We start from the raw sequence: 17131 nt of genomic DNA on the forward strand, positions 1-17131 counted from the left end.
AAATATGGACTATTCATTTAATATCACAGGCATCTGACTTTGTACAAGTATAAGCATGTGCAAGTCCAAATCAAGTGATCACCTGCACTGTTTTCCAGAAGCATGTGTTGTTCGGTGCTCGACAGCCGCCCATCTTGCGTTAGGTCACGGAAAGATGCTCAGCAACAATAGCGCCTCTGGCTCAACCTCCTGCAACCCCCCCTAAATCCTAATATACACTCCATTGTGAGATAATCTCTCACTGCCCGCATAAGTAGGTCACTGTTTGTTTAGGCGACATATGCATACATGTTCAGTGATTTCTCTCTCTCTTTTTGTTGTCTCCATTTACAAGAGGGTAATACTTTGTTGGGATAATAGTAATGGAGGTTGGAATTACTGTGACAGAGTGACGTTTGGAGACTTGGTTGTGTGGTTTTTGTCAGGCGATGGGTGGAGTGCAGCAAGGTTTGTTATGGTGGAGGGGGGTGTGAAGTGAGCCAGTTGGCGGGAGGGAACTCTTTTAGCCATTAGTCCTAGTGACAAAATGAACGTGACGAGGCAGAAGGACCTAATTGTGACCCTGTTGTCTTAAAAGATTTCGGTGGGTTTTTCCAGAATGTGCCTACGAGTCTGGCAAGAGTGGAGGCTGCAGCTACCCTTAACTTCTTTGCGCGACTCACTCCTCGTCCTTTCGCTTAAGGCTTGTTGACTTTGCAGGCTCGAGAAGTAGATCCTTGCCTGACATGGGACTGTGATGCTGCGTGGGGGTGGGACCGCTAGAAAGACATTCACACAAAGGTAGCGAGGGAATGAAAGCATCGGCTGGTGAAGCTCAGCGTCCGGCGCTACACCATTTGCGAAGGTGATTGATGATGACAGTGCTCGCTAACTGCACTAATTGAGAGTGGTTCGCTTTCTGCAGTATCTTCTGCTTCCTGTAAGAAGTTAGCCGTAATCTTATTTGGCTGTGTTTATATGGCTCGTGATGTTTTATTTGGCTGGCACTAAACAAATTTGTCCTTTTTATCTTTACAGGAAATCAACCATGCGCTGAAGGGAGGTCCCAAAAATCTCACCAAGATGAACCAGATTACATTTAGGTAAGCTTGTGTGCAGGTCATGTGCGTTTATATGATGCCCCTCTGTAAGCCATCACAAATATTACACCCAGATAGCAAAAACAGATTAATGGTGCATGACTGGACAAAAAGTGGATGTGTGTGTTTATTTTTTTTAACTGACATTGCTGACCTTCGTCAACGTTTCTCCACCTTATTTCAATGCACAGATACCACAAACTGTGCTTTGGTGTGCCGCAGTTCCTCATGAATGAAAACTGTTTTATTGTTCCTATCATGAATGTGTTTACTGGGACCTCGCAGTCCCATGTTATGATGGTAGGTTATCAATATCAACATGTGACTGCAACCAACACTTTGCTAAAAGGAGTCAGGATTATTTTCACAACACCGACTGTCGCTCACAGTTGGCCTAGACGCAAATTGGCTCGGCGAGTGGGGGGAGTATGGTGAGGGTACTGTTTCACCATTTTACAGTACAGTGATATCTTGACAGCATCATGATGGAGTTGGGGCCCGGCTCGCACAGATAGTTTGTCATGGTAACAGATGGGTAGCGGTGGAAGACGCTGCGTTTCAGCAAGATCCGCCTGCTAGGTTCTTAGGCACTCGGTCCCCGTTGATGTAGGGGAAGTCACCCATGAGTGGGAGCTCCATCTGTCTCCCTCCTTGTTGCTCTTTCCATTCATCCTAAAGCACCCCTCTTTTCTCCTCTCACTTAATGACTTGGTTTGTTTGCGTCAGTGGGAGGCTGAAATGGGTGACCTATTGTGCATGTTAACGTGTCGCACTAACAAGCTGTGGATTTGTCTGATGAGATTAATACCACTTTATAAAATATACAGTATATTAATATAAATAACTGAAGTGTGTGGGTGTGCGTGTATGTGTGGGTTTACTGGTACCTGTACTACTGTGAGACTTGACATCATTCATAGCCCAGCACATGAGCACATACTGTATTGATCTGCTTCCTTATCACCACTATATGTGGATGTTTTGTTTAGGTCATTTGTAATGTGGTTATATTAAAACTGTCATTTACTGTCGATATGAATACTTATCTCCAGTATAAGAAAACCTTTATTAGTCTCGCAATGGAGAATTCCCGATTCACAGCAGCAAAGTTATGAAAGGAAGAAGTAGAACAACAAAATATAGGAGCTGCTGGAAAGGCAGCCACTCTTGCGGCGCCATTTTGAAGTCAAAATAACAAAAATAACACAACACAACACATAGGACACAGACAGTCGTGCAATCTTCACCACTTTTCTGCATACACTTTGTTGTCTGAAGCAGTTATAGATGAAAGAGGAGAGGATCAAAGTGTCTTTCACCAGTGGATCAGAGATGTCATGCTGAAAATGTGCACACGTCTGCTACAAGCTAAGTTTTGAAAGCAAACACGAAGCTGTAGCGTCCATTGATTAAAAAGAGATTGGCTCACATCTCCTGTCCCATGTAAATCCACTTCAATTCCAAGCCGCGACTCCCAGTTCCACATCCGCATCGGCGCTCCGCGCTAACGCTCCTTTCTTCTCATCGTCGGCTCCTCAAGCCTTACATCCATCCAGCCGCAGACCGTTCAACAGCACCGATCTCTCCGCTGAACAAAGTGTGGCTGTGAAAAATGCTGCCCATTACAGGCGCAAGTTGACACAAGCGCCCCGGGACTGTCCAGCAACGACGGTCAAATGGTGCCGACATTCCTCCCAGGCAAAAACAGTGCTGGTATACCCATGCTGCCGAGAAGGCACAACCACCAAGCACAGAGTTTCCTCCTTGATGAATGTCGTGGCCAAAAAATGCTGAAAAAAGTCCACATCAGGTCCACACGACCATTTTGCAAGTATCTAAGTAGGTACAACATGGTTTTAACGCACTATTCAATTAAGGCTTGAAAGTTTGTTAATCAGCATGAACATTTTGCGCCTCATTTACTTGACACATTGAATAGCAAGATTGCGAATCACAGATTCATACATTTTTCGAAATCATGGAGACTGTCCCAAAAAGCTTCGCTGGGCTGGACACCCACCTTCACGTTGCCGCGATGCAGTGCCATCACCTACGTGCAGGAAGTAGGCTGCCGAGACAAGTTCAGTGCTACTTAACGCCACAACCAGCAATAAGACCAGACCCCCCCCCCCCCCCCAAAAAAAAGGCTCAAGACAGAGTGCAGTGCCATCGGTGTCTGATGTATGAAACAAATTTGTAGTGTTATCCCTACAACCATGCATTCATCGATTAATCTATTTTCTAATCCGGTTGTCCTCATGAGGGTCGCTGGCTTGCTGGAGCGGATCCCAGCCATCCTCGGCCAGTGGGTGGCATACACCCTGAACCGGTTGCCAGCCAATCGCAGGGCACGCATAGACAAACAACCATTTGCACTCACAATCACACCTAGGGACGATTTAGAGTGTTCAACAAACCTGCCATGGAATATGGGAGGAAACCGGAGTACCAGGAGAAATCCCACGCAGGCACGGGAGAACATACAAACTTCACACTGGAAGGCCTGGAATTGAACCCCAGACATCAGCACTGGGAGGCAGACGTGCGAACCAGTCGAGCGCCGTGGCACACTTTTACCATATTATTAGAACAAAACAAAAAAAGAAAGAATGAACTTAATTATCAATAATTTTTGCATGTAAAAATAATTAGCATCATAAAGTGCCCTCTTTTGGGATCTTTGTACAGATCTGGTCTAAAGAAGAAATCATGAACTTAATTTTAAGTGAAGAGTAGAAACTGATCAAATAAAGATCTTAAAATATACTGTAAATTTAATAAATAAAAAGATGACATTACCAACGGTTGACACTGAATGTTGCATTGTTCTACTGAACTGAGTGTTTTTGCATATAGTGAGACATTTTCTTGAGACACATGGGTTTGTGCTTCACTGAGGGTCTTTTGTCATTCTTGTTGGCAGGAAGGCAACTGCTGTGATCTAGCTTCCCCCCCCCCCCCTTTTTTTTTTTGCATTGATACGACATTGGTGTAGCATTTTAAATTTCCTACCATTCCAGCTCCAATGTTGACACTCTGATCGATGCCTCCTCCAGGTGTCCAACTGCGATGAAGTGCTCCACACAGCCTAATGTGGAAGGCCAAAAGGAAACATGAATGAGCCCCTGTAATAAGCTTGTACCAGATATGCCCCTTTTGATTGCACAGGAGGGAAGCTGGGAGCACTGTTTAAGTTTAATGTAACTGTGCTCTCCAATGTGGTGTGTCTGTTAAGTCGTTGTATGCCAAATGATTTTTGTCTTTCTCAGGATACAAAATTTCTAATTCAAATGTACGTTTTGTGTTCATTTGTCTATCGCCCACAGTATGTGACCCTGCTCGGGTTAATCGGCGAGTGGTCGGTGATAATTACAGAGGAGAGTGTCACGGTTCAAGCTAGTCTACAGACTTGTGTGCCAAGCCCCCAAACATGACACTTACTCCCTGCATTGTGTGCGAAAGCAAACAATACACAGAATGTTCATTCCTCCACTCTGGCTTGCCTACAGCACAACATTTGGACAAAGATTTGGAAAACATTTTGTTCTGCACCAGACACGCAGGCAGAAAGTCTCTTTCGGATCAAAAGCAGACTTTATTTTCATTATCTTGAGTAGTATCATCCTTGTTTTTGCGCTCTGTCAAGTCACAGGGCATATCTAGCACAAGTTTATTCGAGGGGCTCGTTCTTGTTTCCTTTTGGCCTTCCGCATACTTCTTTCTTCTTCTTTCTTAGTGTCCAGCAGCTCTGAGTGCTTAAGAGGCAGATAGATAAGGAATGAAGCATTAGCTTGCTTCCCAGTCTTTCTCTCCCACACACACACATGCACGCACGCGCACACACACACACTCGCGCGCACACACACACACACACCTACACACACACACACGACTAGAATTGACTACCTGTAAGCTAATTTGTTTTATCAGTCTTTCCAGGGCAAAATTTTATATGCGTCAGTCCCAATTAGAAACATAGGAAAGGTATGTGTGTGTGTGTGCGTGTGTGTCCCCACATCCGTATTTGCTATTGAATATGTAAAGTATTTGTCACTGTGCATTTTATTGGCAGCGCTCTCACAAGGACGGTCAACTTGCTGGGGGATCGCGGGCCCCTGGGTATCGAAGTCATGCCCTACTGCTCCTCTCTCAGTGGAAGGTGAGGACTTGCACGCACACGCACACGGAAATACAGCATCACGTTGTTCCTGCCACTTGTCATCCATCAGACATTACAGAAAGGCAGATGGCAGTGTTGACTGGAAATGCAAGAGAGAATCAAGTGTCGCCATGACATCATATGTATGTATGTGTTCACCCTCGATGAGTTGACATTTTCTACTTTGTGTTGCATAGGATGTTGGGCCTCCACATTAAAAACATTGAGGACACCAGTCGCACCAAGATAGAGAATATTTTCCAAGAGGATGAATGTATCGTCCAAATTAATGGGATAAGCCTCCAGGACAAGTCCTTTGCAGAGTGAGTATGATTGGAAGGGATCAAAGTGTCGATAAAATGTATAGAAACACACAAAAGAATACGAAACATGTTTTTCAAAAATTGGGCTATATTGTTTTATTAACTGCATACACATTCAATGTCTTGTTTTACTGTAAAACATGATCAACAAACAGGCATGATCATGAACAATACCTATGGGGAAACAACACAAACGGGTTGTGAAAGTAAAGTAAAAATGAAAAGCCTATTCGTCATTTCGCAGCAGAAGAAAACAGTGGCTGGCTTTTTCATAATTCTGTGAAGGGAGATGAAATCGCTGGAGAAGATCCGTTTTATTTGAAGGGATCAGCCGATCACTGCTGCCCCAAAATTGAGGATATCAGTCCCGATTCCAATCCCGGCCGATTCGTCGGTGCATCCCTAATTTGTTCTGTTCATGATTTTGTTTGATGAGCTCCATGTTGAAGCGTTACCATTTTTGGTTTTAAATGAAGTCCGCACACATTGAAGCATTCAGGATGGGATTCAGAGCTGCCCTGCTCATGAGCACACCATCATGCTGATAACATGATGTATTATTTTTGTTACAGCACGAGCAGTAATTTTGCTTTTGTTACTTTGTACCGTTTCCACTTATTTACATCCTACAGGAAGTTTGGCAGTTTTTGTTTTCTCCTGCATTTGTATCTATTCTGGCCTCCATTCTGCCCAAACTAAACACTGCATGTCAATGTTTAGTTTGGCAGAGAGGGAAGCAGTTCTACAAATGAGAGGCAATGTTCTTGCTTCTGACCGTTTGTAAGAAAATGCTCATTCAGCGTACCGGTAATCATGTGCTTTCAACACATTATTGCTGTCATTATCATGAGCCTGACCTAAATTGCTAGCCTAATGCTAATATACAAGAAGAAATGCCACAGACAAGCTAACGTAACTCAACATTGCCATTGCGGTAATTTTCAACCTGCAAACCAACTGTTTTTCGAGCAGAAGCAAGGCAGTGGCTGCTTTAGCAAGGCAAGGCAGCTTTAGCAAAAACAACATTAACTTTGGCTAGATAGTGGCTGGCATGGTGGGAGTCAGCTTCCATTCGAGTCATCAAACGAGCAAAAGAAAAAGAGTACCGAAAAGTAACATCAGGTCCAGGTGCAGAACTAAAATGTAAACATTCAAAATTGAGATGACATCCATTTTTACCGTGATGAGCGTTAACATTTAACTCAAACAAAGTGTTCAGAACAAGTACGGGTGCAAGAACTGGTGTCTGGCTTGAGTGAGATCAGCTGTGCTGATTCATGAAAGCCACATTCACCCTCTTTCCCTGACAAATATATACGTTTTCTTGCTGTGACTCAAATTTGGTGAGACTTTATCCCTCACATTTGTACAGTTGCACCAAACACACCACAGGAATTTACCCTTTTTTATGTTGTCCATCCTATTAATCTCTTCAAACACTAATGAAGCACTGGAACAAAATACTGCATCAATCTCCATCCAACATGGAGGCCGCAACTGTGTCAAGATCTGTGTGATGTCATAGAAAGGGTGTAGCAGGGTGGACTGAAGAAAATGTACATAAACACTGGAAAAACTAAATCCAAAACAAACAAAATCCTGAAAACACCAGGACAGGGACACCCATGGCAGGGACAAAAACGTGACAGCAATACAAACAAAAATCCATGACAGCAACAGCACAAGGATTCGACACTGAGTGGTTGGCGAGGTACTGCTTTTAAAAGAAAAGAACAAATGACATGATGACCAACAGGTGCGACACTTTAAGACTCCCTCCAGTGCCACCTGTTGATCACAAACAGAATAATCATGACATACAGTCAAACCTCGGTTTTTGAACATCTCGGTTCTCGACCAAATCGGTTTTCGACCAAAAAATTCGAGTTTTTTACGCCTCGGATTACGACCAAAAATCGTTTCTCGACCAAACTGAGCGCACTTGAATGCGCTGCTCGACTCCTCTCGACTTCCTTACACGAGGAAGTGACACTTCCTCGGGTAGACGAAGAAGTGACGCCTCCGGTGTGAGCACACGTATTCAATAAAGATTTTTTTTTAAAAAAGAAAGAGCATCCATTGTGAGCAGACATGTTCAAACATTAGGAAAAAAAAGAGTGTCCATTGTGCATCCATTGTGAGCAGACGTGTTCAATAAAGATTTTTTTAAAAAGCAGACGTGTTTGTTGAGATCTACGCAAATATGACTGTTATTTCTGCATGGCACCAAAGAAAGCAAGTGGAAGTAAAGCTGGTGAAAAAAAAAGGAAAAGAAAGCAAGTAGAAGTCGTAAAGCTGGTGAAAAAAAGAGGAAAACAGTGCGCACAACTGTTGAATTTAAGAATGATTTGATAGTGAAATATGAATCAGGTGTGCATGTATCTGTGTTGGCTTCGGAGTTCGGCATGCCGAAATCAGCAGCATCCTAAAAAGAAAGACCATCATAAAGTCAGTGATGTGGCTAAAGGATCTTGTATGTTTAGCAAACAGGCCACAAATATTAGAGGAAGTGGAGAAACTTTTGCTTATTTTCATAAATGAGAAACAACTAGCAGGCGAAAGTCTTCGCCAAGATACGATTTGTGGCAAAACAAGACAATTGTATGAAACGTAAAGCGAAAAGCCTCCTTTAATTCACTATAAAGTCCCTTTCCACAGCTCTGACAAGGTAAAATAAATAAATTGATGTAATGGAAAAATGGAACCGGCCATTGGAAAACAACTCTGGGATTAAGTCTCAAGGATTTCATGAAGAACTAAAACCAGAAAAGCCCATCCACCATTGCTATAGCCTGATACTTTACCTGTCGCTCAGTTTTCTGGAAAAAAAAAAGAATCCTCATTTTCGGTCTATTTAGTGTGCGTCCTAATACGTTTCTCTCTAGAGCGAGCACACACCCGCAATCCCCTGCCCCGGTTGTTCTTCTCTTCTTCCTCTTCTTAGTGTCAGCTCATTTAAGAAAACATAAGCCTCATTTACTGTACCTTCCATGTCTTTTTTTTCTCTTATTTTTTGCCTGTCAAATTCCTTTTGATACTTGGCAATGTTGGCATGGTTCACAAACGCTCATCTGCTCTCAGTTTGATGTCTCCTCCCAACTTCATTTTAAATAATTACACGGTGGATGAATGGATAGATAGATTGATTGCTCATCCCCATTTTCTCTTCTTTTAGTTCACAGGAAGTGTTCCGCCAGGCTTTGTCCTCCCCTTCTATGCACTTGGAAATTGTCCCTGTTGCCAACAAACCACGCTACGAGAAGGGCCTGATCGGTCACCTCTTCAGTGGAGACAGCAAAGACTTGAAAGTGAAGAGTCCAGTCGTGGCTCGTGACAAAATAGATCTCCAACCCGTGGCCAAACAAGATCCCAAACCCAAAGAAAGCTTAAAGCATCAAACTACAGGTGCCAAAACACCAGAGCCAACTCTGCTTAACCCAACGGCAACTCCTGTGAACCCACTTTCAGCAGATTCTCAGTACGGCAACTCCCAGTCAGAAATAATTTCTCCCACACCTCAAGTACCACCAAAAGCTAGCATTTCCCCCCCAAGGAGTCAGAGATCCGGTGTGCCGGGCCCAGCCAGCCTTACAAACAAGAAAAGTGGCAAGAGGATCAAAATCGACCTGACGAAAGGTACATTCTGTTTCTTCATCTTAACTTGTTTTGTTATTAGACTTAAAACCAGTGGGGGGCAAATTATACCCGCTGGCCACATACAACATACTCTGTTCAAGCCCACCGAATATTGATGCTTAATATCAGTTCTGTAATATTTGCTTAATTTATGTAGTTGTGTTTTCCATAGAATCGGTGTATTAAAATGCACTCATTCAATGCACTGTAGTTGTTAAATGCAACTTTTGGTTTGTCCCATCAAAAGTCACCGAAGTGATGCACTCGCATGATATGTGGCAGTGTTTTACACTGGATGCCCTTCCTGACAGTACCCTTCCTTATGGTTTTTGATCCCCCCCCTCAATCTGGGTTTGGGACTGGCAGCGCAGTGGGTGTGAATCGGTCAGGGCCCCAAGCTGCACGAAAGTCAGCCGCATGTGAAAGTATACTAACCAAAGAATTTTACTTAGGTACCCCTTTTAAAAATCCAAAGTGGCCCTTGAGAACAGAAGTTTGCCCACCCTTTTTTATATGTACTAATCTCTCTATCCTGTAGTCTTTATCTTGCAATCAACATCTACACGAGATAGCCTTTAAGCGTAATAGTGGCAATTGATGCACGTTTATTTTTTATTAGGCTTGTCTTCTGGGTCACGGGGGCGGGGGGCTTGAGCCTTTCACTGCTGACTTTGGGCAAGAGGGTGAGGTACACCCTGAACTGATTGCCAGCAAATTGCAGTGCACATATACAGCATAGTCAAAGAAGCATTCACAACATACAAATTCCACACAGGAATGCTGGACACGAAACTTGAACATAGAACCTCACAACTGTGCAGCATTAGCGTTTACCACCGTCACACTTTCCTGGCCATATTTTACTTGAAGGTCTCAAAATGAAGAGGAAAGAATTGGGCTGCTGCCTTTGAAAGGTTTTCACTGCTTTGTTTATTATCATTTATTTTTATTTTTTTAACAGCAATTTTTACACTCCAACATCCATCTTTTGCTTGATTTTCACTTTCCCTGTCTTTCACCTGACCAGAGCGGAGAATATTATGGGGTTCTAATGCTTTCTCACTCAGCCACAGCCTTTTTTTTCTCCCCCTTTGTGATTGACAGGCGGCAGGGTTTAGATGCGCTAATGTAGGGCAGGCAGAGGCTTAGAGCACAGACCAGATACCATCGTGTGCTGCCACACTGGCTTTGCTCTCTCTACACACACCAACACACAGACAGCAAGCACGGCACATATCGCTGATAGCTTTGGGTTTGCAGGGCTATGAAAAAAGGAGCATGGTGCAATAGGCTCCTCGGGGTTAATGGCTCGTGCCTGTGTGTGGCCTTAGAGGCACACATTCTCTTGTATACGCACGGAGAGAGACGCTGGCTCTCGGTCTGGGGTAAAATCTGTGGAAATCCCGCTGCATCTCAGGGGAGAGAAGCTGAAGCGCTGAGTTATATCTCCCATATTCTGCTCTCTAACCTCGAACCATCTTTTTTGTTACCGCCCTTCATCAGGCACAGCAAGGCCTGCTCACACGTGAAATTAAAGGCAGACTCTGGCTAATCCGGCAAGCAGGGAAATGTCTCCATGTTTCTCAAAGGTTGAAACGAGTCCCTTCAGAAGATTCTAAACAAGAAACCTTTGTCGAGTACAAAACCATTGTCTGGCCAAAAGCTCGTACTGCCTACGTATGGGCATACATTCTCATGCTGCCGAATGGCAACGTGTGTCGAAACGTTTGACAGGCGGACTGTATGCATGTCAGGCAGGTGACGTGGTTTGCACTGCAAAAATTGTTTGCTGATGTGCCCTTCGATTGGCTGGTGACCAGTCCAGGAAGGGCAGCGCCTCCCTCTTGAATTTAGCTTGCGTAGGCTCCAGTTATTTGCAGCACAATTGAGAACATGCCATATAGAAAATGGATGGATGAATGTCCACTTTGTGACTGCAACTTTTCACAATATATTGCCCTCATTTTATAGTTGGACGAATCTGAACGTATTAGTTGCCCAATGGACTTCTGATCCCAGTTATGTTCACCCACATTTATTTTTCTCAGGATGAGCGGAGCAGAGTCAAAAGTCACTTGTAAGAGTACTGCTTTTTTTTTCTTTTAAATTTAACAAACCAAGTGTCACCGGCTTTGGATTTTGTCAAATAGAAATTCAACGATTTGAGGACATGTAGGGCCCCCTTACTGCCCGAGTTAAACGTAAAGAGAGGAGTGACATCAATAAATAGATGCAGTGATACCTTGTGGTTCCACACTGTTAAAACTTTGGTCACAAAAATGTGGGTACCGGATTTATATTTGGCACACCCCACAAAATATCACAATTGTTTGACAAGATACTTTGCTACAAAATGCTTAAAAAAACCTCAAGATGATTAGACTTGCCAAAGTGAATTCTGATTTTCCTCCTGCAGGTGCAGAAGGTCTGGGCTTCACTGTGGTCACTCGGGACTCGACTTCTAGTGGGCCTGGACCAATTCTGGTGAAGAATATACTGCAGCGCGGTGCAGCAATCAAAGATGGGCGCCTGCAGCCTGGTGACCGCATCCTTGAGGTACGACAATGGATCTGGACAGAAATTCATTGTCAGCAGACTCTTTGCCACCCTCGCTGTTTGAACTGTGTATGAGAATCACTGCAGCTCCTGGAAATAATGTTCTGGCTTACTTTGACTGACACAGTTCGATGATGCAAATGGAAATATGATGATCCTTTTCTTAAAATTTATTCTGTTAAAGCACCTTAAACTTAGCTGTTCTGTAAGTGAAACTTTGCCAGTGGAAGGTCAGCTTTACCAGCGGCGTTGCGAATGTGCATAGGTGAACGGAATGGACATGACGGGCCGCAGCCAAGAGGAACTTGTGGCCATGCTGCGCAGTACCAAACAGGGAGAAAGTGTTTGTGTGATAGTGGCCCGACAGGAGGACGTCTTCCTGCCACGGGAACTGGTAAGGAATAATTCAGCGGCATCCTTGACCTGCTCCCTTACTCTTTTTTTCTGTCTCCCTGATGCTTTTTACTTTTGTCCCTAATGTCTCCTCCCATCCCGCACTCTCTTTTGTAGTATTTGTGTGTTTTTTTAACCATTTCCTGCACATTGTGTCACTTTACCCCTTCTCCCTCTCAAAGGATCAAACGCCTTTTTCTAAAAACACGCCACATGGACGGACATGCAAGACATATGCAGAACACGCTCCAGCTTTCCTCTCCCACTATGGTTTGTTGACTCAGCCATGCCAGAGGAAGTCACACACAAGCCACAGCAGTCCCACAGGAAGTGTGCAAGCAAAGCCACGCATGTTGGCACACAACGGGTGATGACAGAACCTTCACCTGTTCAGGCTGAAGGGTTCAGAGGGCACCTTTTGACATAGGCCTTCTCATGGGCGATAACAAAGAACACACACACACGCTAGATGTAGATTACCAGTTCTGCACCTTTTGTTCTCTGTTCGTCGTGGTTCGCACATTTTTCTAAACATCTAATACCTAATATCATCTGGAAGTCATTGAAGGCAATAGACTTCATGAAAACATAGTCGAATGCATCTCACAGTACTTAAAAAGTGCAGTCAGTGCTTGTAAAAGGAGTTTTCTCTCGTTAATGGTCCGCCACTCTCGGTATAACAAGTGCACTTTGAAGAGACTCTCGTCTTTATCTAAAGGTTGCTTGATTTTGTACATAGAGAGAGACTTAAACGATAGGAGAGGCATGAGAGAGCATGCCTTCACTCTTGTCTCCATCAAAGGCTGTAGAATTTGGTGGGGCCTTGCGAGAGCCAGCCGATTTGCAGCAGGGTGCATTACCTGAAAGATATTTTCATGTCCATAAGTGCGTACACACACCCATACCCACGCAGACACACTTTCACAAGCTATTTCTCACAGCCTTAAAGTCCATCACTGCAAAAAGGGACACTTGCTGATTCAGCAGTTAAGGACCATGTCATTTGGCTAAAAGGGTTCCATCGCTCAGTTCCTCACAACGATGCCAAATTACCTTGTGATTTATTTTCTTCGCTCCAGCTTTCATACATTTGCTTTTATCTCCTATGTCCAAGTAGACTTGTCGTGAAGAGCGAGCTGAGCTGCTGATTGATTTGTTATAATAGTGACTATTGACATTTCATGCGCGCAGCACAGCAAAAGCGCTCAACCAAGCTGCGAGTCCCTTTCAGTCAGTGGAGTAACAGTAAATTTTTATTTCATTCCAGTAGAAATGGACAGCAAATTTGTAGTCCTTCTCGTGCACTTGCGAGCACTCTCCACTCAACAAGAGAAAAAAGTATTCCTGCCCACATTTCTGCTGGAGATAAACTAGCTGATTTGTGATGGGGTGAGTTGTACTCTGAGTGTCTGCGTGCATTCAAGCATGCAAGCATGCTTTTTTTTTTTCCTCCAAAGGACAGGATGGAGGGGTCACTCTGCACATGGTTGAACCTCAGCCTGCAAGCTCAGGTCAGTTCGCAGGTCAGTTCGCCAGGCAGAATGTGACTTTGCAGCACCGGTACCTTTCCATCTTGTCAACGTCAGCCAAAGCCACCACTTTGCCACCACCCACAGTGAATCCCGACATTGTTCTTTTCAATCACTCATTTAGCTTTCCCCACTTCTCATTGTGTGGCAAAGGTGTAAAGCACCATCGAAGCAGACATTAAGGCGATTAATTGGAAGCTCCGACGCTGCTGTGGCACACGGCGAGATCTCATCTTAATTGAATGTCACTCTCATCACTAATCCTGCAGCTTTGAAGCTTCCCCCACCCCACCATTACCCTCATCTAGAAATCCTCCATGACAAAAGCCTCTGTGTGTAATCGCAGTGTATCATTCACTCCACACCACCCACCCAGAGGGGACAAAAAAACTCTGTCTGTCATTTGGGCATTGAAGAGGGTGGTCTGTCTTCTGGATGCAAACTTGTTCAAAATCCATTGCTGAGGGCCGTTAGTGGAGAGAGCAGGGGGTCGCACAACGGAGCCACGCGGTCTCAGCCACCCCAGAGACGCAGCGTGCCCTCAAGCAAAGAACATTAGGGGCCCATATGGAATGATCTGCAGAGCGCTCGGTGACCGTGCAGCTGTTCGGACAAGCCGCGTCGCGGTCGCCCCCCCCCCCCCCCCCCTCCGCTTACCCCCTCCCATTCATCCGCCATCTCATTACATGTTATGTCTTGTGACTTGTTGTAACTGTCATATGCTTATCTATGTGCTAGGGTCTTTTTTAAAATTCTGGACTTAAATTATCCTCAGAAGAGGATAGTTCGAGCGTGTTTTTTTTTTCCCTCTCCCTACCCAGTGTTTTCCTTTCTGAACTCTGACTGTAAATTTCCCCATTGCGGCACAAATAAAGGATATCTTATAGTATTGAGTGCACCACCACTGAGCCTCAGGTGTCACATCAGCAGTAAGCTTCAACAAATAAACTGTTTGTGTGGCTGTGTTGATGAGCTTTTTCCCTAGCCTTCTTTCTCCGATTGGGCCATCTTTAGCTCACTACTGCTGCTAGATTACAGAGGTGTTCAAAACCTCACAGGTTGCCACCTGAGTTGTCTTTCGCATTTCACGCAGGAAGCCGTGAGTCGTCTTTGTAGTTCAGCTGGTTTTGACAGAGCCTAGCATGCTTTTTTGATTAAAAAAAAAAAAAAGCCTGTACTAAAATTCTTGTATGAGTGGCTGTCACAAAAATCACGACAGAAGTAATGACTTGCTATGAGAAGTTTTATTCCAGAAAAGGAATCAGTCCATGATTGGCCTTTTTTATGCTCCAATATTTAATGGGCTATTCATTGTTTCATGCATTTATGTGGTTTGTATGTCTAAACTAACAATATGTACCAATGAAGGGGTTATGGTAATGCAGACTGTCCAAGGTGTATTAATTTGACATTATGCTAATTGTGTAGCAATGATATCATAATCATTTAAATGATGATGCATTTCTTTTACAACTTAAACCACTTTCCAGGTGTCTGTCAAAATAAACCAAGGGTGAACAATTCTAGTAGACTTCACCCCGTATTTTTTAAGCCTCACAAAATTTAGTCTGTTTTGAGGAGGCTGTCCCTTCTCATGAAGTGAGCAAACATTAATAGTACCTGTTCTACTCGGGCACAGATGGTGAGTGCGGCTTTTGTTACTATGACAACTGGGGCAGCACGAGAAAGTTGAACAAGGCCAGTGGCTTTTACCTGCAGAAGTGGAGCCTTGAACAAGGAAAGAAAACAAGCAGGCCTCCATTTAAAGGCTCAAGAAGCATTTTCGCAAGTGGAGTAAATACTCTGCACACTACACCGTCTTGGGCAGTATGCAGAATGCACCCCGACCTGGTTACCAGCCAATCGCAGGGCACACATAGGACATGCAAACTCCACATAGGAAGACCGGGGCCTGGAAACCGAACCCTCCACCTGTGTACACTGTGAGGCGTACATACTAACCACTCGATTGCCGTTTGTGTGTGTGTGTGCGTGTGTGTGTGTGTGTGTGTGTGTGTGTGTGTGTGTGTGTGTGTGTGTGTGTGTGTGTGTGTGTGTGTGTGTGTGTGTGTGTGTGTGTGTGTGTGCGTGTGCGTGGGCTGAAACTCCTGACAGGCTCCACCGGAGGACAGCACTTGTGGCCACAGAGCTCGCGAGGTATAACATCGATATCGCAGCTCTCAGCGAGACCAGGATACATGGAGAGGACTCCCTGACAGAAGTTGGTGCAGGGTATACCTTCTTCTGGAAAGGGGTCCCTGAAGGTACTCGTCGAAACCATGGAGTTGGCTTTGCTGTGAAGTCCCAACTGCTGAAGAGCATCCCAGAATCCCCCACCGGCATCAATGAAAGGCTGATGACATGGCACATTCCCCTGGCAAAGGGACGCTTCGCCACACTCATCAGTGCCTACGCACCAACTCTGAATGCCGAGCACAATATAAAGGAGGATTTCTACAGAGCTCTGGACACCATCCTGCAGCAAACACCGGCTACGGACAAGCTCATAGTCATGGGAGATTTCAATGCTAGGGTGGGCACGGAACACCTGGTATGGAGTAAAGTTATTGGCCAGCATGGAGTGGGAAAAATGAACAACAACAGCCTTCGGCTCCTCTCTCTCTGTGCAGAACATCAGTTGGTCATCACTAACACCATTTTCCAAATGAAGAACAGGTTTAAGACCACCTGGCAGCACCCCCGCTCCAAACACTGGCATCTCCTGGACTATGTGATTGTCCGTCAAAAGGACATAAGGGATGAGTGGAGAGAGTGTCCTCTCTCCACTGCTCTTCTCTCTCTACACAAACGATTGCACCTCAACAGATCCAGCTGTCAAACTCATAAAGTTCGCAGACGACACCACGGTCATCGGTCTCATCAAAGACGGCGACGAGTCTGCGTACCGCCAACAAGTGGAGCAGCTGGAGCTCTGGTGCAGCCGACACAACCTCGGGCTGAACACGCTCAAGACTGTAGAGATGATCGTGGACTTCAGGAAACATTCTTCTCCACAGTTGCCCCTCACACTATCCAACTGCCCTGTGTCAACCGTTGAGACCTTCAAGTTCCTGGGAATCACAGTCTCCCAGGACATGAAGTGGGAAGTCAACACCATCTCCATCCTGAAAAGGGCCCGGCAGAGGATGTACTTCCTGAGGCTGCTGAGGAAGCATGGCCTGCCACAGGAGGTGCTACGACAGTTCTACACGGCAGTCATCGAATCAATCCTGTGTTCTTCCATCACGGTTTGGTTTGGGGCCGCCACAAAAAAGGACAAAATCCGACTTCAACGGACAGTTAGGACGGCGGAAAAAATCATTGGCACCGCCCTACCCACTCTTGAGGACTTGCACACTGCAAGAATCAAGACAAGGGCACGGAAAATACTCCTGGATCCCCCGCACCCTGCCCACCACCTTTTCCAGCTACTCCCCTCAGGCAGACGCTACAGAT

The 17131-nt window shown here is 44.9% G+C and overlaps 1 protein-coding gene across 2 annotated transcripts in view; it reads left to right on the plus strand.

Moving 5' to 3' along the window:
• The window catches only part of pard3ba (par-3 family cell polarity regulator beta a), a 141578-nt gene that overhangs the window by 41356 nt on the left and 83091 nt on the right, over positions 1–17131 (plus strand). The window contains exons 1-7 of one of the 2 annotated variants that reach the window (XM_086128549.1): positions 725–919; positions 1018–1082; positions 5152–5238; positions 5436–5561; positions 8737–9197; positions 11614–11753; positions 12019–12147. In XM_086128549.1, coding sequence (XP_085984675.1) covers positions 1063–1082; positions 5152–5238; positions 5436–5561; positions 8737–9197; positions 11614–11753; positions 12019–12147 — 963 coding nt within the window. In that variant the 5' untranslated portion in view covers positions 725–919; positions 1018–1062. Of the gene's footprint in view, positions 1–724; positions 920–1017; positions 1083–5151; positions 5239–5435; positions 5562–8736; positions 9198–11613; positions 11754–12018; positions 12148–17131 lie in introns of those variants that run through there. The other variant, XM_086128539.1, reaches the window with a different exon arrangement.

The sequence above is a fragment of the Hippocampus guttulatus genome, chromosome 1 (assembly GCF_054856545.1).
Source record: "Hippocampus guttulatus isolate MCC_2025c chromosome 1, RoL_Hgut_1.0, whole genome shotgun sequence".
Classification (NCBI taxonomy): Eukaryota; Metazoa; Chordata; class Actinopteri; order Syngnathiformes; family Syngnathidae; genus Hippocampus; species Hippocampus guttulatus.